This window comes from Anopheles merus, chromosome 2L (genome assembly GCF_017562075.2).
Source record: "Anopheles merus strain MAF chromosome 2L, AmerM5.1, whole genome shotgun sequence".
NCBI lineage: Eukaryota > Metazoa > Arthropoda > Insecta > Diptera > Culicidae > Anopheles > Anopheles merus.
In genome coordinates, this window is record NC_054083.1 from 46,465,093 (window position 1) to 46,489,948 (window position 24,856).

At 45.7% G+C, this 24,856-nt stretch overlaps 1 protein-coding gene across 4 annotated transcripts in view; it reads right to left on the reverse strand.

The window, feature by feature from the left end:
* The window catches only part of LOC121594500 (division abnormally delayed protein), a 129,488-nt gene that overhangs the window by 33,798 nt on the left and 70,834 nt on the right, over positions 1–24,856 (reverse strand). For all 4 annotated transcript variants that reach the window (XM_041917808.1, XM_041917805.1, XM_041917807.1 and 1 more), the window contains exon 3: positions 1,762–1,923. In XM_041917808.1, coding sequence (XP_041773742.1) covers positions 1,762–1,923 — 162 coding nt within the window. The remainder of the gene's footprint in view (positions 1–1,761; positions 1,924–24,856) is intronic.

The following is a 24,856-nucleotide window of genomic DNA, read 5'->3' on the forward strand; positions in this document are numbered from 1 at the left end:
CAAACCTGATGTCACATCGATGATACATGAGGATCCCGTCGATCGATGAACTGTTCCGAGATGCATAGAAAATGCTGTCACGACTGCAAGCATAGAATAGTAATCGACGGCGGTACGGGTGTTATCCGTACCTTCTCTAAGTGACCATCATCGACGCTTCTACATGCTGTCGTGTCTCAATCATACACGCACACATAGGTGTACGTGTGCGTAGTTTAAAAGCTATCCACCGTCGGGTGATCTGTGGTGGTGTAAACGGTGGTAAATAAATTACGGCCAAATCCAGCACAGAAAACCTGCAGCTGCAGTAATTGATCGCATTAATCAATGTCCCCCTTGTGCTTGTGCGGTACGGTGTAGAAGGAAGCGATTGAATCGGCCACCGAGCGAGATGCGTGGGCTCGGCCCGAGGACGGGGTGCAGCGCGGGCTAACCCATCGGAAACCGGGTTTTGGGCTGCCAATCGAGAATCAAGAAGACGGACCACAATAGCCACCACCAGCCACCCGAAGGACTATCGGGGAGACTTTTTGGGTGGCATCGATATTCTGGTCTCGTAGCTCTTTCCCGGGTGATACACTCACCCCGGGCACTGGGTGAGTCTTGCTCTACACCCAAGAGAGTCCACCCGCTCCATACACACACACACACACACACACACACACACACACACACACACACACACACACACACACACACACACACACACACACACACACACACACACACACACAACACACACACACACACACACACACACACACACACACACACCACACACACACACACACACACACACACACACACACACACCACACACACACACACACACACACACACACACACACACACACACACACCACACACACACACACACACACACACACACACACACACACACACACACACACACACACACACACACACACACACACATACAAAACATTCACACCTGAAGGCGCCCGGCAGCAGAGCGTTTGATCGATTGGACCTCCCCTCTCCCGGCTTTGGCGAACGACAACAACGGGGGATTAGCGAGCTTGGAAAACATATTCTTCCTGCATTTACATTCGGATCTAATAAATTAAGCACTTAACCTTATACGGTCGTACCGAGCCAGGCCGGACGACAAACCTGGTGCAATAAAGGTTCCGCTCTACCGGCGAGTGGGGGGGGGGGGGGGGTTTGTGGTGCGCGTGTAGATGGTGGACTCCTGTGCCCGGGCCAGTCATAACCGTACGTAAGCGCTCATACGATTGATGAGTTATTTTATGGCTGTATCATAGCGATTTGTTAGACCGCCGCTGCCCTGGAGAGTGTAGGTTGGGGGGCTCAGTGTCGAGAACAACAACGTGCTTCGGGAGATCAACTTTTTGCAAGTGGTAGTGACATTTAAGATTCCCGATAGTCAACCACAAGGCAGATGAAGTGCGAGCATTTTGCAAACTATAGGAAAATTGCAGTGAACACGATAAAGATTTAATAACAATTTACAATGATTTTTACTTCACAGGAAAAGGACCTTTCTAGATTCGTTGTAATATGTTTTGAGGTCTTATTACTTTCGTAAGGATTATTTGAACGTAATATGTGTCAAATATTTCAGATACATAGCAAAATTATATAAAAATCCTTCTTCAACTGATAAATATAGCAGCCACAACAAGAAGGACACAACCGTACTGATTAAATCCTCGTTAGGCGCAGCGCTTTTAATCCTCCAGCGACACTGCTGGCACCTACCGACACAGCCACACTTACCTTTGTACACATTAGCAGCCGACTCCCAGAGTCCCCGCTGGCTTCGGATGTGGTGTTTGACTAGTCGTTCGAAGGTTTTCGTCGCCTTCGCCTGCAGCTGTCGTTCGGTCTCGGCATCGCAGCAGATACCGCCGCACACCGGGCCTTGGTCGTGCTGTGATCCTGATAAATAGGAGAGAGAGAGAGAGAGATACCAATTCCAGTTAGTAAATAATAAAAATGTTAATCCAAACAAGCGGCTAGTTTGCACAATTGGCATAATTAATGAGATGAATTGGAAGTGAATTTAATTTGTGAACGTTTCGTTTGTGTTCCTTCCGTGTACACAATAATGTCCAATGGAGCGTTTCTGAGCGCCTGAAAAGTAATTCTTAAAACACTACTTGAAGTACTATCTCGCTTTGCAAAATCATCAACCAAGAGCAAAGAAATACGTGCCAGAATGTCGATCGGAGTTGATTTGTATTTTTTTATTTATTCTTTACTCGAGATTAAAGCGGTAGAGGAAGCGCACGCAAAAAAAAACGGAGAGCAAACTACTCGACACTGTGACGACCCAACGCACAGGCCGCGTATCTCATTAGCGTGGAAACACTCTCGCTTAGATTTATTTTCCAAAACTCATCCCGGCTCCCACTTTTAACCTACACAACACGATGCCGTACAAATAGTGGTGGTCGTTGTGGCCACTGTCGGCATGTTCCGTTACGTAAGTAATGGAAAACGCGCAAAGCCCTTTTTGCCACTGCCAGAATTCTTGCCATACCGTTTGGCAGAAAACCAACCGAGGGATGCAAGAAGGGTAAGGGAAAAGCTAGGACCAAAGTGAATGAGAGAACAAACAAACCACGAGCCTGGAGCGCACCCGAGACGCGGTCGGGCACGAAAAGCCCACCTTCAAAAAGTGTGCGAATAATGGATATAAAGGCGCGTTGATGGCATCACCGCCGTCGTCCGTATCGTCGCCCCGTCGCCATCATCATCACCATCATCCGCTTCATCACGGGACCTAGCCGACCTAGCTCTTGTGGCGCTTTTCATATGCCCAGAGCGCCGTGTGTAGTTTTTTCCACGTTGTAATGGATTTTTTTGTTTGCTGGTTGGCTTCACTTCGCTCGCTGGAGACTCACGCTGGCAGCATCATCCCCACGGTCGCGGAGGACGCAAATTTTGCGCATGTCCATCGCGTACCAGAAAACGCGTGTGGCTGTTACGGGTAAGCAGGGCACATGCCTGGCCAACCTTCAACACTATCCCATTTGCTGCGTACATTTTTGCATCACTTACGAGATAGCGTTACGTAAAGAGAATTGAAATTGGGTTACTGCTACGTTCAGTTCCTTTTTGTTTTCTTCTTTTACTATGCGATGGATAGAAAAACGGTATCGAAATAAAGGTGAACGAGAGCAAATGGTTGGTTTTAAATTACACACACACACATTCTTATCAAATTGGAGTCAGATGAAGACTGCCGGTGCTTAGATTTCATTCACTACATTAACTCGCACGCGTCTGTGCTGCCTTCTCCTGCCATTCGGGCTGGCTGTATACGAGTATGAAACAATAGCAGCGCATAACAATCATAACAACCCCACTATCAAATGATCACAGCCGCCAGGAAACGACAACCAAACGCGACCACGAGGCCTGGCTCTAAGAAGGCTTTAGAAACGCGTCCACGAGGACTTGCGACGGCAAACTCCTGCGGCTCCTAGCGCCATTCTAAATTTCAAGCACCCCGATCCCTCTTGGCTGATATGCGCGTGTGTGTGTGTGTGTTTAGAAGTAGCTTCATCTAGCAATACAGCTTCGAGTTCACTGTACGTGGTGTGTGAGGTTTCCGGATTTGTCTTCAATTCGCTTCACTTCCCTCTTGTTGGCTGTGCAAGAGTGTGCGCTGGCAGAAGAGTCCTTATTTTTACAAGTTCACCCCCAACCGTGTTGGAGTTTTCATTCTACGCCGAGCTCTGTATACAACAGCGCGAAGACTGTCACTTGTGTAGGAAGCATTTTGTTTTGTTTTTGTCGCTCTGTACTTTTTCCAACAACCCACAGCACCATTCGAGCGGTGGTGGTGGGAGTTGGTCGTGAAGTGTGTGTAATAAAGTCAAGTGGATTTTGAAGACTCGGGGGGGTTTGTTTGCGAATGCATTCGGTTTGCAAGCATTTTCTTAGCATCACCGTGCTTTCTTTCGGTTAATTTAATTTTGATGCAAAGCGAATTAAATGAATTATGATTTAGAAGAATGGCAACATTATCTTTAACAAATGTCTTATGTATGGCACGTACATTGCTGCTTCGTTTGCCATCTTATTGTGGTCAGCATCAGCAGAATAAATTGTGAAAAATCAAAATAAATTATAAAGCCTTCTTTACAGCCGCATTATCATTTCTTGCGAATGTCTTCATCCCCGGCAAAACAGTACAACCAAATAAAAAACACAGTTGACTGTGAGATGATTTGCATTAACAGCCTCTTAATTAAATATTAATCTATTATAAATGGACCGAAACTCATCCCGCAAAGTTTTTTCCTAGAAACAATTTTAACACAAATAAAACAACCGGACCGGCCGGACCTGCCTTCGCATCAAAGTGAAATAAAATCTGTCACCAGGCACTGTTTTCCTCCCGGATTGAGGCTCATTTGCTTTTGAGAACCGCCGCTCCTAATGTTACGTTTCATCTGATTCCAATATTTCTCCCACCGCAGCGGCCCAGCAGCAAGGATCAACAACTGCCCCAGCAACCGTTGACGGTGCTTGACGAGGCTCCCTTTCTACCCAAGTGCCCGGGTGCTCTTGTAAGCGTAGAGCTTCCAGACACCAGAGCACCCGGGCACCATCTGTTTTGCCATCTGCGCTCATCAAGGTATCGCATCTCCGCTAGATGTGGCAAAACTCGCCGCAGAAAATGCTGGATGGGTGTACGATTTCCGCTGTTCGTTTTCCATCTTTTCTGGCTTTTCTGCTTTTGCAACGATTTTCCCTCCATTCTCTCCACACATACACAGCTATACACAGAATACGTCTCTTTCACTCTCTTCACCGTTGGTGAAAGTATGCTGGGCTTATCCGGGTCTGTTCCTCGTTCATTTCAGCTCGAACGAAATCCGGGACCGTGGTGAGGCACAGGCCCGCTCGAACGTGAAACGCAACAACAACAAAAAATCTATATATCCGGTACTGGTGCTGGCCTTGCGGGAAGCGTATTTCAACGTCTGTGGATGTGAAGAGGAAGAACAATTCAAAGTCTACCATTCCCCGGCTCGGTGGTGCTCAGCGTTTGCCAGGAAATGGAATTGTCATTTTATTTCACATTGCTCCAATTTCCTTTCGACCATTGTGCGCGCCTCATCCATCCATTCTGCTTGTGCCTCGGGAACCCGGCAAACCCCGGCACTACACCGCTGGCTAATGGTTTTCCCTCTACCCAGCCCGCCAGCCCGCTACCAGGAAACGGGCAAAAGCGAGAGCAAGATGATGTTTGGTCGTATTCTGTGCATTATTGGTCGACAGAAATTCTATTTGCTTGAAGCACTTGTGCGAAAAGCTCGTTCCATGGGGAAGTGTGCAGTGGAGAACCGGAGCAACGAACATGGGTGTGATGCTATTAATGCACAGCAAGCACTATAGGGGAAATGGTTTTACATATTCATAATGCGAAATTTAATTTTAATTCCCTGAAAAACCTACACTCCCTGTCCTGGGATCTCACCATGAGATGGGGGGGCTCATCATAGCGAAAGCCCGACACACCAGACAGGCGAGCGTTTGACTGGTGGATAAGGATTTTGCTGGTAGCTCGAAACCATTCGCCAAGCAGCTTGTTAAGAGTTTTCCGAACTCGACCCGAACTCAATTTCCAAAGCAAGTGATTGATGGTGGAGTATCTGCCGGTGCAAGAGGTCGTCCGGTACGGAGCGTTGATGGAAGAGTTGACGAGGGAAGTGGTGGTTTGGTGCGCTGAGTTGGGGAAGCAGCGATCGATTGGCTAGCACTAAATGATGGATTGGTTGCTCTCTTGTGATAAAATTTCAATTAGCTGCAGTCAACTATCGATCGAAATTGATGCTATTCTCGCCTTTGGAAAGCTCGAAACAGATTTTTTGACGAGTATTTTGGCATGCTTTACAAACTTGTTCTACATAACAAAGTTTAGTAAATATCAGCAACAACGAAAACCGACCAAAATGACTAAATGACCAGGCGCCTCCTTTAATTTCATTCCAAAAATGGTAACACATTTTTCGCGCGGTATAAATCTAACACAAAGCCCTTGATTCTATGCTGTTGTTCTGCACAGCATACATAAGCCCCCGATATGTGTCACTATTACAATCTCCATAAATCATAAATATGCACACCATTCTAGCGTGTGCTCTTTTCCCCATACAAATGAACTCCGTACCTAGGTGCGGTGCAAAACATGAGGCAGACCACACTGCCCAAAATCACAACCAAAACACCAATTCTCGAGACCCATTTGACCGTGAAGCAAAACGAAAACGAATTGGTTCCATATGTGGCTGACAGTCTCTCTCTCTCTCTTTCTCTCTGTGTGTACGTGTGAGCCTAGACTATCTATACTGCATGACGAAACATGATCTAGTGTCCAACGTGTGAGGGCAGGACTGTGCTCCCATTTTCTCTACTGCCAACCTCCTCATCCACCTGTACCAGCATGAGCGATGATACGTTGATTAGAATCGAATGTGCATCACACCGGAACTGGTTGCCAAAATGGTTGGTCCTTTCCGAAGGTGGGAGGGGGGGGGGAGTGCAGGTTTGTGGCAAAAGCGTGACAAAATATTGCATGCGACGCTTACATCCCCAAAGCAGCCAAGCAGTTGGCAATCGTGTGCATATATTTCCGGCCTAACGACGACACGAGCAATAGAAGCGGCACACCGGTGTCACTGAAATAGGTCAGTGGGAAAAATAATTCTCTCCCGCCCAGTGTGAGTGTGTGACTGTGATTGCACAGAGAGTAAAAAAAAGAAAAAAAAAAGATTCCGGGACCCCTGGAGGGTTTTTGCTATTATAAATTTGGTTTGTGGGGACTCTCTCCCTCTCTCTCTGTTCTGTGTTCGCACGCTTGTGTACATGTGTGTGCTTCTGTTCCCTTTATTTAGGGTGTTGGCCGTGACCGTAACGGAAAACGATTTGTTACGGACAGAACGAGCCGTGTGTGTGTGTTCTATCGGCTGCTGTACTTCTTCCCTGCATACCGGCAAGGACAAACACACAAATCGCTTTGAGGGAGAGATAGTGTGGCGCACCATGGCAAGCGCCATAATGGCGTTTGCAATTTGTGCCGGCCATGACGAAATGGCTTCTTGCCCTGCGCCCGGCAGCTGTGCCTTTGCCTTTGCAGTGCCCATACCGCGAACATCTTGACCCATTGCCGAAATTGTCAAATGAGTATTAGAAAATCATTTCTTGCAGGCTGTCTTTTCTTCGCTATTTTCCCCTCCACATGGAACCGGTAGATTGGCCCGAAGCCAGCAGCAGCATCCGGAGTGGGGCTCTAAATTTGTAGCCCATGCCAAAGGTCGATCGCTTCCGATTTCTGTTTCTGTCTCAGCTGCCTCGAGCGGATCCCATGGGCTGAACAATTCAATCCCACACGCCCAAAGGAACGGTTGCATTGGCAGGAAAGATTGATAGTCCACACTTGGGACGCGTCCGCTCCGTTAGAGGAAATACGCCTTATCTGGGAAGCTTTATCAACGCCCAACGGTTTTTGGCATCCCTTTTTACATCCCCAGAATGGTAGAAGCAGGAAAACCGAAGGGGAAAAAAGCGAAACAAGACAAACGGAAGCTTTATCGATGAAAATGTCTAATCCATGGTGCTGAGCCACACCGGAAATCCAGGATCTTCGCAACTCTCATTCATCATTTTTCTTTTTCGTCCCGCTCCGTGCGACAGCTCAATCTCATCGCTCTGCTGCCCCCGTCCAAACGGGATGCCCTGGTGCGCCCCTTGCCGCACCCGCAAGCTAAACGTTAGGACCAGTTGTAAATGAAGCAGAAATGCTTGAAAATCCTTTCCCAAAATTCTCTCATCGTTTTTTATACATTTTCATTCCTTTTTTTTGTGTTGAGGTTTCCAATTCACTGAGCTGCGTACGGTTTGAGTAGGGATTACGATGCTTTCGGGGCGTGTGTGTGTATATATGTGTGTGTTTGTGTCTGCATGCGTGTGTAAGTGTAAATGTGTTTCCCTCAAAAGAGATGGATCTTTTCATTTTCAAACACTTTTTTTTTGTTGGGGGTCGCAATGTTCCTCTCCTTCCAAAAACAAGCACGATTTTGCCCGGCCTAATGGGGCACGAAAGTTTTCCCGAGCTCAGCAGCGCAAGCCGGGAAGCGCCTCACTGCTGTTGCTGTTGTTCACCGTACAACGCTGACGGAACTTCTTCGCCCTGTGTCCGTCTTGTGATAGGACAATTTTCAAGTTGGCAGTTGTGGCAAGTCAGCTTCTTATATCGATCGATGTTGCTTGCTTTATTTTTACAAATTTTTACGCCTCCAGCACCGTAAGTCCTCCTTCTCCGTCAGCGGAAACACTACTGTTTCAAAGTTGTTTCATACACAAAAATGAAAAATTGAGCGTGGTGTTTTCCGTTTTGCTCGCCCACCTCCGTAGTCACCAAAAACGCAATTTTCTTTCGCCACTGCACACAAGATGTTCCAGTGGGTTCTTGAACCAAATCGTCCTCTTGACCAGAGAAAACCCGGCATGTTGCCCGCGTCGCGGCTCGGTTCGTGATGGTGATTTTAACTGAGAAAACGGAACAAAATTTGACGTCGCTTGAAAGTTGGTAGCTATATTTTAACCACGGCACGCCTTCCAATGAGAACGAAACTTTTCCTACGCGGCATGTTTCCAGTGCTTCCCGTGCTGCAGCATGTGGTTAGAATTGAGGCGGAAAAAGTTTCTCTGATTAAAACGCTTCCGGCGGTTCAAACTCGTTCCATCGGGGAATGGGGTTTTTTGCTTGCTACGCTAGAATTGGTCAAGAGCCGGCAGTAAAATTCGAAACGTAACTTTTAACAGATAGCGGAACGAAGCTCACTCGCAATGAGCGATTTTCTGTGAATTTAGGAAAATTGAAATGAACCTTTAAAAGAACAGTGCGACGTAATTGAGCTTCATAAGTTTGTCAATATTAAAAAAAAAGTTACCATTACCCCGATATCAGTTGGCCCGATATCACAAGAAGCTGGGAAGCGTATCATCATCTCAACCGATGGCTAATGGAAGCTAACAAGCGTGATTAGATGATGACAATTCGGGTTGTCAGGGACTGAATAGCCGAGCGCTCCGACAGAGATATGTTTGACATCAAAATCCCTGGCAGCATTTCCTCCGGCCACAGCCCGATCCCCATTTCCCACCACAAACACATGAGCGGATGGTGAGTGGGTACAACAAAAAAAAGGCAGTGGAGCTGCCAACTGACAATCGAGACATTTGTCATCTCCTTTTCAGGCCCGGCAACTGGATCCTTTTCAGCAAAAAGCACTCTTTGCCAATCTCGGGCGGGTTTTGTTAGCGGTTGTCTTTTAAATTGTCGGTTTGACTCGGTGAAGAGTTCGAATGTCGCAGCAAGGAAAAAAAGGAACGATGCGCTGTATGCACTTGCTCAAACGATGAATGCATCTCCAGTCGGCGATGGACATGATTGGAGAGGCAGCAGAGAGAAACAGGGTTGCTTTTATAAGGCAGAAGATTGGTACACCGGAATGTACGTACGTTTCAGCGACGTCATTGAGCAGGATAATTTGCAAAACCGAGATTAAACCCAATGTTAGGGTTAGTTTCGAAGAAAGATAGACTGAGTATTTTGCTTTCGATAGTAAAGGATATGCAGAACTGCCAGATAGGGCCCTAATGGATGTGGATTTGATCAAAAGTTTTGATGTGTGATAGCTGAGACAGGCGATGCACTATCAAACTGACATTAATCCCCGAAATATGGTTTGAGATTAGATAGAGCGACATGCATTTCAAGAACTTTTTCATCCTCGATCATTCCAGGTAATTAGCTAGGATCTTTGAGGTACTCAAACAAACAATTTGAAACCAATTTTCGAGCATATTTGTTAAAGTGAGTTAACAATATACATACATATTTGCATGCACTAATGTATGCTGCCTCCCACAAGACGTGGCGGCTTTGCACTAAAAGCACTACCGTGGCCAACCTCAATCATACCACTTTGCGGTACCAACTTTTCCATCTCGTCCAATTTCAAAGGCAGCTCCCGGTGTAGTGAATCCTTTCCCCCAATTCCAGCCATTCAAATGAAACCAATCCTTTCTAATGGTTCTCCTCTTTTTGCTTCACCACCATCGCGGCACGGATGGTTTTCCCTCTTCTCCCCCGAAAGCATTGATGCGCGTGGCAAACATTTGTTACAGCAGCGGCTAAAGGGTAGAGAAGGAAGTGCCTGCTGCTTCCCATTTCGGAAGGCTCGGCAGACAAGCTGGAGTTCGTGCTGCGGTGAACTCACTTGACAGAAAATGGTAATCAAATTATGTGCTTGAAGTGATGCTTTCTAAAACAAAATCGGTACGGCAGCAGCGGTACAACAGTCAAAACACAGGACCATCTAACTTTGACTTCAGCCCGGTATGTTCGGATGGCAGTGTAGCTCCGTAGGTGGGTCCGTAAATAAGCCATACGGCACACACATACGCAGCATTCTCGCTTTATCGAGCGAAAACTAACTCTAAGAGGGTTTGCATTTTACCTCAGGTGACTTACATACAGCTGTTCAAATATTATTGTATCTTTCTTATGGTCGATTAAATGGAATAATAAACAAAATTTTGGAGCAACACTTTGTGTTGTTAGGTTTCGTTAGACAAACGACATGCCCAATATAACCTTTAAAAAACATCAATTTTCCATCAAACTATTTCCAAACAAAGGTAATTTTTGTACTCATTCTTACGTTGTAATCTGTACCGACGCTGGAAGGTGTTAACAGTACAGCTTACCGCATCCTGAGAGCATCCTTCAAAAGCGTATGCAATAGTTTACAGCCGTGACACGAAAAAGGTCATGAATCATCGGTTGAACCTCGGTGTCATTTGTCGGGCGGAAGTACTCAAATTTATCCAACCTTACCAACTGCTCACTTATGCCCTGTCCACAGATGTTCAGAGCGTGCTATTTGTAGCTTGTCGGAAGTTACTGCCACATTTTGCAGGTCCATTTTTTTTTCTAGGGTTAGCAACTTGAAGAAAACTGAAGAGCTCTGCTGCACCCGAATCCTTGGCAGGAAAAGAGTGGAATCAAAAGAAAGCCACACATACACACATTTAATGCACTCCAGTAGATGGTCTTTTGTTAAACTGTACGCCATTGCTACAGCTGTCGCAAAGTAATCCTGGCAACATATCGCTCGGAAGTAACGTTACAACCTAATGCACTTACATCTCGGGCATTACATCGTTTGCAAAAAGACCCCTCACTTACATCCCCCGGCGTTCGTTCGGGGCGAGAAAAATGAGCAAGGAAAAGGATCGTCTGCAAGGGTTAGAGATACACGGAAATAATCCTGCAATATAAGAGTTCTTGGAAAATCATTATAACAAATTTTTGAACATGATACCAGTTTTGGTACCGAATCCGGTATAAACATGATTGCACAACAATGCCCCTTCCCCCAGGGAGGTATATTATTCGCATTTTACCTTACATTTTATGCTTGTTTGGCTGCAAAAGAAAGAAAACCAACGCAATTGTCAATTTCATTACAATGTAAGCGTTTTTGCGTCTTAAAAGCTGGAACCAAGTGGGAACGAATTTTTCATCCTCACGGCAAGCAGTTTGCGAAACGGTCGTTTTTTTTTTTATTTTTGTTTTGCAATGATTATGCTTATTCATGTTTCTCCATAATTTTGCCCCAAAGCATGCTCTCGTAGGCTGAGCGTGGTACGAATCAAGTCTATTCAGGGGTCTTCCGAGGAGCAGGAACGTTGTGGTTTATGCTAATATGTACTCAAAGTGTTGAAAAACTCTCGCTGAAGTAAAGTAAACTGGCAAACACATTTTGTGAAAAGAACCAATTTTTTCTGTGAATTTCAAAGCGTACGTATTTTTACGTTTCTATAGCAGTTTATATGTTACGTTGTATACCAAACATAATACAACCACGGCAGGAAGTACTTATCTTTATGCTACCAGCTCACCATTTATCATGATTCTTCTGCTTCTCTCATAACTTCACTTTATGTTACAAAAAAAATCCGTCTCTATTAAGCATAAAACAGCGTTCCTTGTTCTTGTGCAGACAAATTTCATAAAAAAAACAATTCCAAGCGTTGGTTGACAAAATGTTCGTCCTTACTAAAACTCATCCTAAATTCATTGGAGTGAGAAAACCACCAGCAAAAAACCCTGCTACAATTCATTCCCTTTTACAGATTACTGTCCTTCACACATTGCATTGCCGAGTGGGGCTGATACAAACTGACGGTAATTTATTAAAGCATAAGACTTAAGCCTGTCGCTACATAGTACATGGACAGGGCCACAGAGCCGCCAACAGTGTGCACATAGACACACACACACACGCGTGTGCACACAAAAAGGGATAAGCGTCCCCCAGCGTCAGGGTTCTTCTGGTGGCGATGTGTGAAGAATAAAATCGCAAAATATATTAAACAAATGACATAAAAAGTAGACCATTTCCCCCAGAAAACCGTATCTCCCGTAACAGTGTTGCCAGCGCCCGTTCCAAGCTTCCCGTGAACAAAATCTCACACACAGGAAGCTCCCAATGACAAATGGTGTTCTCGCCGCGTGTAGCGAAAGCAGCCGATGGAAAGCTTCAGTCCTTGGAGTGGAGTATTCCTCCCATTTTTTTTTTGTTTCTTCAGGAAAGAATTTTTTTATGGTTCTATATTACACCCAGCGCAACTACTACTGTTCAGTTTCCACATAACGCTCAAAACTCGATTGTCCCGGAAGGAGAAGAAAAGTATGAGGATAGCAAGAAAAAAAACCAACGTACCGAAAGGATTCAGAAGCGAAAGCAATGTTCTCCCAAAACCTATCGCCTCGTGTAGTCTGCCACCATCGTTCCAGACGGCGGCTGCGATGGACCTCTTCCTGCATCGTACAGGAGGCAAGCAAGCAAGTCGACCGCCGGGCGTTTGGCAAAGAAAAAGACAGGCGGGATTTATGACGCTTTCACCGCTACACCAGAGCGACTGCATTGAGTTCCGCTTCCGTTTGCGCCCCCGGGGCGGCAATTGCTACACTCACGGCTGAAGTCGGGCGAATGTATTACGAGTCCTTTAAAAACGATAACACTGAAACGGTGGCAGCAGCTTCATTCCATCTATTTTGCATGGTTCGGTTCCTCCCGTTCTCGCAATATTCGTACACATTGCTGCGGAAGGGGGGTGCGGGAAGAAAACGGCATGGCTGGTAGCGGTCGGAATGGAAGTAGACATTGAAACGATTCCTATTGCTGCTACCACTGGTAGAGGACGCTTCAAATTGCTGATTGCCTTGCCGATGGGTCTCGCAGAAGCAGTGGCAGTGTGGCTCTTGATTACAGTTTAATATACTCCCTCCTATCCATCTCCCGTTGAACCCGTCTACAATGTTGAAATATCGTTGTAGCTACATTTGAAGTAAGTGGTAGTAAAAAGGACATTTCAACAGTCTGCGAAATCGTATGATTCTTACTCAGTACTCATCTGGTTGACGTCAAAGACGTGTTCATAGTTGCAGCAACTCACCTGTAAAGAAATAATGAAAAGAAAATTAATACACTGTTATCCAAAATATTACACTCTATATGTAGAATTACTCAAGAAGAATATTAGTTCCAAATACTTAAAGCCCACCTGTGGTATGGCTGGTATCTTGCAACTAAAGCACGTCGTAAAACGTCTCCCTAATCCCTAGCCAAATCTTCTCGACCGCGGCGCTCTAACCGAACGACTTAAGAAACTTCATGAATGTAAACTTACTCCCTGATGTGATGCATCTCTCCCACTCAGTAATAAATCATTGATCAACACCGCTTGATAGAACACAGCAGCAGCAGCAGCATCAGCAGCAACAACAACAGCAGCCGACCATAAACTTGTACTGAAACTTCGACACTTTGCCCAACATTGTCTGCGATGCAAAAGCTGCCCGGTCCTCCCTGTGGCGTGCTCCATGCACACAGTCACCAAAAGCAACAGATTAATGCCTGCCTGTATGGTTTTGTTCGAGTGAATCGATAAACTTGCCCCTTTGAAGCTCCCGGTAGCAAAATCCGCTTTACCAACCGTACGCGCATGGGACCGGTGGTCTCGGTGGTCGAGGCACAGCCTAATACGCTCGCCTGGCACTGGAGGCGCGTGGCTGTAGTTACGCGCAAGTTACCAGCCAGGGTGAGTGAAGTTAATTATTTTGATGCACTTCACAGGCCAATGACGGTATCCGGGTGGGAAGAACGGGTGGGACGAAAGCGTTCCCTGCGAGCTGAGGGTTTTAAGGGTTTTATCGAAGGTGCCGGTACTTGTCATCTTGTCACCAGTGAGCATTATAAACTCGATAGAAAGGGAGAAAAAGTGTGAGAGAGAGAGAGGCTTTGTGGAAGGCGATGCGATGACGCACGGTCTGCACGGTTGGGAGCAATAAAGAGAGGCACACAGAACGGATCTCCGCATGACCAGAACACTGTGAAGCGGCTCCCTCGGGGAGAAAGGTTTGCACCGATGCACCGACGGTGATAAAGCTCGATGACATGCTGTTACAACAAGGGTAATTATCTTCAATCTACTCGTCAAATTGAAAATTGATGTGGACGGGGAGCTTATCGCGTTTGTTTGCTGTGGAGCGAGCTACAAGTGAGCAAAGTGCGGGTAAACTGCTGGTTACGTCACGAAAAAATAATAAAATATTTGAAGCAAGACTGAAAATGATAAGATGATTACAAAAAAGATATACAAAAATTGGCACGTAAAAGCAGATTTTTGCGAGAAAAGTGGATAACATGGCAAACATTTTGAAGTGTTTTTGGTACCTATGTTAAGCCAAATTTTGAAATATAAAACTATCTTGAAGAGCATTGTGCATTATTTACTTATGCTACTGTAAATGTTTATCAAATGAAACGACAAATAACCTCCATGTACTCCAATTTGGATTGCAATTATGCCATAATGTCATCGATTTGCCACAGCTGTACCACTCGCAGTTCGTAAACTCGTTCCCAAGACTTCACTCTTCTGACGACAGGTCGAATTTGGCGTATTTAGGCCACCAGATTATCAGTCGTCCTCTGCTTTGCCTTCCAGCAACCAATCCGGGCAGGTGTGTGTATGTGTTTGGTAGCTAGGGGAAAGACACCCCCCAAGCAAAGTGTGCTGGAATTGCAATCATCGCGTCGCGGTCGGAAACTACACCCTCGAGCGAAAATTGAAAATTGATAGCATTTTAGCCCGCCTGCGATGGACACGGGCATCGTCAACCCATTACCCATACACACAAAGCGAAGGAGAGCACAGACGGACGGCAAGGATGGTGCAGAAAATAAGCGCTGAGAAGCGACATCTTCTTCCAGTGAAGGGAAGATATGAGCGCCAGAGCAAGTGCAACGACACGAGCGTTACGGCCGTGTTACTTCGCCGAAGGCTCCATTTCAACCGCACCGAGCTCTACCGACAGCAGTTTGGCGATGATCTCAACCGGCTGCAAATGTGGTTGTGTGTGTATGTGTGTGCTTGCTGAGGATTTGGTTTCACAAAAACCATTTCAGTATGGGCGAGCAGTGTTTGCGTTCGCTATTTATTTGCGGTAAATGCGCGCGCCCTTTTGTACGAGAAGAGTGCAGCAACAAACGACCCACCAGAGGCACACGCATTAATATTTTCACAGGCGCAGGCAAAACCAACGAAACGGGTAGTGCTTCAGACCGGGTGACAAAGCCTGGGAAAGCATCGTTTCCATTCGTAACGCGTGCAGTTAAGGAGAGAAGATGTAAAAAAACGCAACGCTTTAGGGCTTTCGTCGCCGGTATGACAACACGACGCATGTTTATGTATGCATGTACATGCATGGAGTTTTCTTCGGTGTTATTTTTTCTGCTGAAGTTTTTGACCAACCGTGGGCGAAACGAGCAGCCCAGGCAGAAGCAGGACATGGGTTAATGGGCGAAGGGAAGGAGCTTACCGCAATCCAGTGGTTTTGCTGGAAGTGTTTCTTCCAACCGAGCTAGTGTTAAATGCTTTCAGTTTAATTTTCCAAGGCTAAAGGCAACGTAAAGCTGTTCATCATAAACCTGAAGAGATTATAATTTGAAACTTAACAAAAAGATGCAGAGTTTTTTTTTATTAATTTCATGGGAGGTCACTATGAAAACAGAAGCCCGAATTTCATTAAATCCATTAATAGTGAAAAATAAACAATTACAGTAAGCCGCCTATCCTGTTGTTCGTTTTTCATAATCATGTCCTTGATTCCAGAAACGCGCAAAATCGTACCAAAACAGACAACGCGTAATAAACATATCGCGCTTAATGGAAGGACAGAGCCGACACACAACAGACGACTCAATTAAGCACCACTGCCACTAGCACATAGCAGGCAGGGAGAGCAATGCGGCAATGCCAAACTATAAATCACTTTCCCATCGCAATTAGAATTAATTGCATGCCGGCCACAAGCGGGGTAGCGAATTAATTAAATTGATCCTTTTCGATCGCAGCATTAAACCGTAATGCTCCAATTCTGCTTCACCACTAGTATGCGCGCCTCACAAACCCTGACCTCAGCCGCGGTGCTCCACCAAAAAGGAGTCAAAATTATAACACTTTACATTGATCGATCGACGCCCAGGGTAGCCACCACAGGCACAGTGACAACGCAAAAGAAGGCAACGAAAAAATCTTGCGGGAAGCCTGAACCCCTCCGGAGCTGGAGGTTACAGCAGGTAAGCGCTAACAAACAGTAAATAACAGTACATCCCATAAATGGGCACCCAGAGGTTTCGCTGGCCCCAAGAGAGAGAGACGACGAGAATGTGTGTGCAAGAAGGTGATTCGAATCAGCACGCACGAATGCGCAACCTTCCAGCGGCAGCGGCCCTTCGGTTGATTCCCACCGAACCGCCGGTCGTTAATTTACGTATCGCAACACGTGTTCAATGTGTTGATGTTAAATTGTATTCTTTTCCTACCCTTCTGGGATTTTATCCATTCCTTGTTTTGCTTTCCAGATCGATGCAAGGGCTGAAGCGAATATTAGCCTCGTTATTTTGCTAATTTCCTCTTGTGCGCCCCTTTTTTGTGGTGCTCCTGCTACCGTGTAAGACCGTGTACAGCCACCTACCCCACTCACTCTGCTGTGAAATGGAAAGGGAGCGCCCGGGAGAGGGTTAACCTCTTGAACCCATTTCCCTCCCGGTGTGCAGCTGTGTACAACGGCACTACTCTGCAACGTAGTACTTGCTGTACACTTCACATCATCGCAGCGATTGCAACACGGAATTTCGCCTCGGAACAAACACAAAGCGATCCGGGTGGTGGTTGGCGTACCCATCACCAATGCCGTAAGCTAACAAATGTTTCTTTGACGTTGATTTTCCACCTCACCCGAGGCGCCTAGAGCGTGGCGGGCGCGCTAGACCGTGCAGTTCTACCACCCGGCGTGCAATCGCATGCTAGGCTGCAATTTTCGGCACCGGCAATGACATCTAACGGGCGCCCGATCGAACACCTGGCACTGGCGGTGGCATCCTTCCTCCTCCTCGGGACACACACACACACACACACGGAGACTACTTCGGAGGGCAGTTTCGGTTGCAAGGAGTCCATTCAACCCCTCCACCAGTTTAAGTGTTGGCCACGTGTTATGGCGTGGTTTTTTTTTCGCCCGCTGCACGCTTGCTTGCTTGCTTGACCCCTTTTAATGAACACTTTTCGCCCCGGTGTGCGCTGTCGATGACTGCCTATGGTCTTGTTTTTTTTTTTCATACATATTTAAGCGCCAAAATCAACTTATATGCACGCATGTTCCACTTTTTTGGCGAAGCGAATTCGTTCGCATGCCTGCAGACGAAGGAGCACGCTAAAACTACTTTGTTTGTTTCCTCCGCTTTGTGGCTACGTTGCAGTGCGTGCCGCTTTACTTATTATTCCGCCAATACCCGCGCAATATGTATGCAGATCGGGTACACGAAATGGGAAATAAATAAAATGTACAGATCAATACGCATGCAGCGATGGTTTTAAACGAGCGACGTGAAATTGCAAACGATGAGTGTGTAAGGCAAGGTACGTTAAAGTATAAGTTTTTGTTATTTTTTTTTGCTCATTGCTAGTGACAATCCCTGTGACGCTGTGTGTGGGTCTTTTTGGTGGAGTGACAGTGGTTCGGCAGTGAAAATGAAATGAAACGAACCGTTTTGCGTCTGCCGCTTGTGCGTGTCAGTAATTTCGCCATTTCATTTTTTGCACACATTTTAATGTTGAAATGTGAAACAGTTTGGTGAAAAACTCATAATTATTAACAGTTTAAAGGCACGGCTGGCGCGTTTAAGCTGCTCGAAAGTGCATTTCATTAGTATAATTGGAAATGATACATGGCAAAATATTTGTTTACTGTTACGAAATCGTCTACAATCGCTTATGCATCGCCCAGGAAAAAAATACAATAATCAATATTTGAACATGAAATTCCTTCAGTAAATAGATCATGCACCACCGTGCAGCAACAGCAGTGCAACGCCCCCATACATTCCATTTTGCACTCTAATCATTATGCAGATGTGTACAAATGCGTCTCAAGCATCAATCAAACAGACCAACCATCCCCGCCTCCGCGTCCTAATTAACCCTTTACCGTGCGAGGTGCACATCTCACCGAGGCGCCTAATTAAATGCTGTTTAACTTGATGTCCTTATCGAAGTGTACACAGAACCCTCATTCCGCCTGTAAGCTGGCGACACTCCGCGACTGGGATCACTGTTCCCCGTTGGCAAATAACTCGAGTGAAGATGTCTCGAGCGACATCCGAGGCGCTTTTGCGAGTGCAGAAAAATGTCAGCACAACGAATGGGAGAACTTAACGGAGTCTCGCGCGCTAGAGAACCAGCACCCAGACGACGAGCACACTGCGACGCGCGACATGAAATTCGCATTTGTTCTGGCGCACTACACCGCGTCGACGGTTTCCATGTGCTGCTTCCGACGCGGGTGTTGCTACCTTCTCAGTACGGTGGACTTCTCTTCGTGTGTATCGATCGATATACGCACGAACTAAAGTGCTCTACGGTCCGACTGATGATGGATGGATGGATGGGCGAGTCGATGCAAGCGGGTGGCGCGGGTTTTTGCCAAGTTTTGCAGCACCCGAGTTCGATCTGTCCAGCGTGTAGGATGGACGTAATTAAGCTAATGGAAAATCCGTCCCGGCTGCAGACAGCAGCTCCATCTCCGTCCGCAAGCTAGACCGACAGCTCGAACGAGTTCCACGTTTATGCTGCTGGTACGGCAAACGGTTCATCAGAAGGATAGGGGAGAAAATATTATTCAGAGCATCAAGAAATTAAGTTATGTGTACTTTTAAGCATTGTGTCCATGTGATTTTCACTTCTTTTTGCTAAATAAAGACTAAAGCCATGGCACTGTATCTCTTCTTTTCCACCGATCGAGCATACAATTCTTGCAAAGCACTGAAATCACCGAAACTTTGATCTCACAGAATAGACTCGCAAAAAAAAAAACAGAAAAGAGCTCCCAATGAAAAGTAAGCACAAACATACGTACTACTTCGCTCTTTGCCTTTGACGTTTGGCCGCATTGTAGCCGGGCCGAGCCGGGCCAAACATGAAGCAAGATTTTCGACCACCGCTAGCAAACATTATTCCGCACACGATGGCTCAAATATGTGCTTTGGAAGCAAATAGGACGGAAATCGAACTGCAATATCCATAACCACTCATCGTGATTTCTGCTTCCTTTCCACTGCCTTCTCGCTGTCCCAGGCCTTCCCTGTACCATTCGGCTATTCGTAGTTTGTCCCGGCTCCCCGGGTGTAAGGGAGACGTTTTGTTGATTTTTCCCTTCCCTGCTCTCCCCCCCCTCCCCCCCCCCCCACCCCCCAAAACGATGCCCCCTCGGAACAGACGGGTTTGTCGCGTGCTGCTCGATGCAGTTGCTGTGCAAATCGAAACCTCTCCATCCTCCTCTCGTCGTTCTACAGCCCCCGCTCGACAGTGTTTGAAGCAGAAGTGTGTGCGCCCTGATGGGATGACACATACACATGAGACATGAATGCGTAAATGGTATGCAAATCGAGTACGCAGCGACAGGGAAAAGAAGCTTTGAAGCGGTAGTTGTAAAAGTGGATTTTGCGCGACGCACGATATGAGTCAGAATAGGCGCGTTATAGATTGGAGATAGAAGGAAACGTATTTACGTTGCAAAATAATTGCATCCCGTAGCTCAACAACTGGGGGTATTTGTCCGTTGAATTGAAAAAACAAACTTTAAGCGATAGCAAACTGGACCGATAACAATCTTTTTTTTTTGCGTTGGCTCCAAAACAATCGAAGTATTATGCACGATTATGCGTCTTTATTTGTATGGAAATTAAACAAATTTAAAACTCATTCCGTTGTTCTTCCCTTTCTTTTAGGTTCGCCATCGTTTTCTACCCCATGAGCAGCACAGGACAGCCACAGAAGGTAAATTTATATTCTGCGTACATCGTGTATCAACGACAGCAATACAAAAAAACGACAGAAAAACATATTTATTTGTTTGAATTGGTACACCGGATGAAACGAACACATCCGACCAAAGCACGCACATACACAGCAAGCGCAGTAACACACATACGGCAGAAAGGAAAAATTAAAGCCCACTTTGCCGAATGACTAGTCCTGCTCGTCTCCTTCCTACATGTCAAATGCATGCAAAAAAAAACAAGGATAACGCACTCGACAAAAAGTGGTAGAGAGTCCTCACGCCCGCTTTTGTCGCACTCGACACCAGCAGCAGGGAAGGATTGGGGCCTCACAGCAAACCAATTGAACTACGCCCACCACTGCCCGAAAGCAATCCGTTCCGCACGTGAGCCGGTGATGGAGGGAGAGTTAAAACAAACCGAACGGAATGAAACATTTCTGTTGGAAAATGTGTGTATGTAAATTCGTTGAATTTTCCATTCCTGAGAGAGAAAACTTTTTGTTCATTTTTTTACGCATTCCACCGTCCGTTGCTGCTGAAGCAAAACAACCTAATGGCGGTGTTGGTGTTTTATTTTGCAAATTTGAGTGGTTGGTTTTTATGGGTTTGCTTTACGAGTTGAACCTTTGGCTTAAGCTCGGTTTGCTCAGATTTTTGGGCAAATTAAACATTAATGAGTTTTTTTTTGGGTGGGCCGGTGGGCGACCAGGATGAGTTAAATCATACAGCAGTTGAGTAAACACGCGCGTGGCATACAGAGCAAAGGAAGGTTCTCGTTTAATAAGTCATACAAATGGGATGTAAATCGTTGCGGGCGGGTTTGGCTTTAGGCGGATGTGAAGACGCAATCGCGAAACAGATTGATGATATTTATTTTACGCGATATTGAATAAATGTAAATAGAAAAAAGGGAAAAAAGAAACCACAAAACACCAGCTATTGATTGGAATAACTTTTAATGGATGCAGTGAAATGAAATGTGAACTTGGAATGTACAAACCGCCTACCTAAAAAGGAAGCAACGGTAATGCACTCACCCACCATCAAAGCATGAATTTCGCAAACAAACAACAACACTTCGGTAAAGTAAAAGGCCCAAACCGACAGCAGTGCCAAACAACGCAGTATTGATTGTATTATCATTATTTTAAGCCCCTTCACCGACCCCCACTGACCCACCGCCCCGCCGATTGGTGGTGTGGTTCTTACGAAAACCAGAGGGCGTCTTGCAAAAAGTGCACCAGAGATGAAATTATTTGCTCTCCAAAAGTGGGCAAACTTTATTGATAAAACTTTTGCTCGGTGGTAAGTGGGGACGAAGCAGATAGGAGAGAAGTTTTTCGCGATAAAATCCTCACCCAATCACCCCCCCTCCCCTCCCCCATCGGCTCAGTTACAACCCATTTTTCGCGCTCCACCGGCGATGGGTGCCGGTTGTGTAATTTAATTATTTTCATTATGATAACAAGAAAATGGTGAGAAATTTAATCACGCTCACGCTGTTTCATTTGAATGATTTCATTTGGCTTTGGCTGCGCTGCTCGGTTTGATGCTCGTTGTGCAGTGGGGGGTTTGCGGTGGATTTTCTAAGAAAAGAATGGTCACGTTTATCTGCGAAATCGTTAAAACGTGTCATTTTAATTATTTCTTTTAACAATTATGTTACTATTTTTTACTTGAAATGTATCTTTCAATATGAAAATAAGAGTTTTCAATGTTTTGCCATATTTGAATACATTTGAATCTACTTAATACGTGTATGATAAACACTGCCCTCACACTGTTGCGTAAAACCAAAATCGTAATTAAACATTATCGGTCGCTCGCTGATGTAACTTTCCGATCGTTTCGCAGAAACATTATTTGCTGTCGTCAACCAACTAATAACTAGCTCGTTTCATTCGCTGCCAGTCGCTTACGAGGGTAGAGGCGGGGGGGGGGGGGGGGGCAATTAAAAGTTTCATTACTACTCCCATTTTAAACCATTTCTGGCTACATAATCCTTGCCTTTGCTCCACTGCTGCACAGCGACGCTTATGGCACTGGGCCAAATACGAATACCGTGGTGGGCGGTAGTGAAAAAGCGTGACATCGATTAAAATGTTTTCTCCATCAGCAAAACTTAGATTACACGCACCCACGCACGTTCGAAATGAGCATCAGATTTGTCGAATCGGATTTGTACTCCAATTACTACAAACCACCAACCAAAAATACTGGCATAGTGCCTTTCACCTCCTCGGCTGTTGAAACGATTCAAACGGGACGGTTCAATTTTCCCTCCAAACACACACCTCAATGCAGTCAATGCATACAATTATGCTTTGTAATTTAATATACAGTGAACAACCTTACACTAACCACAGAGTCTGATATGATTAACAAAAGAGCAGCCCGAGCCAACCCCAGAAGCGGAGAGGTAGGATTAAATTTTCTACTGCAGCACCATTCAATTAAGCACAACGTTTCGCACCAAAATTGCCATCCGTCATCTACTCATTAGTGTATGGTGCTATTGCAATAGGAGAATAAAAAAGGGAGCTGCCACATTATGCAAAAAGAGCCAACACTAGCAGCAGTACGCTTAATTGTTCCCTTAAGGGCCATCGCACACAAACACACACACACACTTCTGCCAATGTGTCGCTCGAGTCGGTGATGGTTGACGCAAAGAGTTCTAATTAAGAGTCTCACGGTATAAAAGCAGCACGTCCGTCCTCCTTTTTCCTGCAGGCACAAATTATATCGCTCGTCTGGGTGCACGGTTCAAATAGCTTCTTGCTTCTGCCATTTTGCCCTGCTGTCCACCCTGCTGGACAAAGTTACACTGCATTGCACGATGGTGCGATGATATCTCTACTGCTTTGCCTGTTCATACTTCCAGTAATTAATATTTGTTTAAATTGGTTTCACAGTGCAACTGTCTGCATTTGAAGAGCATTTTTATTGCCCGTATGTTTGCATCGTTTACCAGCAATTGAAACGATCTGTCATAACTCTTGCACCAATCCTACACATTGATGAAATATTTGATTCTAATCTCATAAATGCCGTGCCATTCAACGGTGTGACACTTACCACCCAGCAACAACAAGCCTCAGCAGCTCTCAGACACAGCAGCTTTTATAGCTATTCACTCCCATTCTGCATTATTTGGTGCGCTGCTTCAAAATACGGCCCCCATTACTTCCCGGGACGTTACTAATTTTCCGCCACGCTTGCCCAACGCCCGGCCTTACTTTACATTTCCCAGGGTGCGCTCTGCCTTCTGCGAAATGGAGACGCCCGGTGCTGATGGTGAAAAGGTCGTAAAAAATATGTTCCCCCTTACAAATGACCCATCAAACCCGTGCTTCCAAGGACGTAATGACTCCCCCCGTTTTCTTCGTTCGATTCCCTCACAGCAAAGCCTCACCACTTGGGTTTGCGAAGCTGTTATTTTTTTGTTTCTTTTCCGTCACTCACGGACGACCATGAGGGAAAGGAAGCAACCCGACAAGAAGAGTTTCCTCTTTCACCACGTCCGAAATAATGGGGAGGAAGAGGAGATTTTATCGTCGAGCACTTTGTACCTTTACCGTTGCCGTCGTTGCCGGACACGTTGACTGAGTTTGCTGCTCCATTTTCATTGATTGACTAGGCCAGTGTGCCTGGCTTGCAGTGCAAAAGTTAGAAGCGAACGGGTAGAAGAGGTTGATTTGGCAAACACCTTCCACGCTCCACTCCCAAGCGTATACAGTGTGATGGGGGTGTATATATGTATATGAAGAAGGTCCATTAGCGTTGATTAATTATGTAATCAGGCGGATACCCTTGCGCTTTCGGTTGCGAAAAGTGAATCGACGTGAATCAGCGAAATGGAAAAGGGCTCAAATCAAGAGGGATTGGAATGATGTAATTTTAAGATACTCCTTTTTTACACGATAACCCGTAAGTTCAGTGGGTTTGATATTTTATATTACGCGTGCGTTGACGTAAATCAATGAGCACATCAAGGATATTTGCATCTGAATTTCAAGTCTTACGAATATACAATTGTAATTATTAGCAATCGTTTCACGGTAACAAATCTTTACCCAAAGTACAACGTCCATTAAATATGGCACATTAATTCTGAAACACCTAGCTCTTCTTCCAACACCTTGCACCGATCCAACAAACGGCTCGAGATGCTGATAAAATTATCCTCCATTCTATTCCAATTTATACGCCTCCTCCTTCCTGTGCTGCAAATTATCAAATACAAGCCGCTACCTCTTTTAAATGCTCTCTCCCTCTCTATTCAAAACGATCCGATCCGGGCGGCGCACAGCCCATAAATCTTGAATTGATTTCATCGATTGAACTCGGGACCGAAATAGAAAACCACTGTTC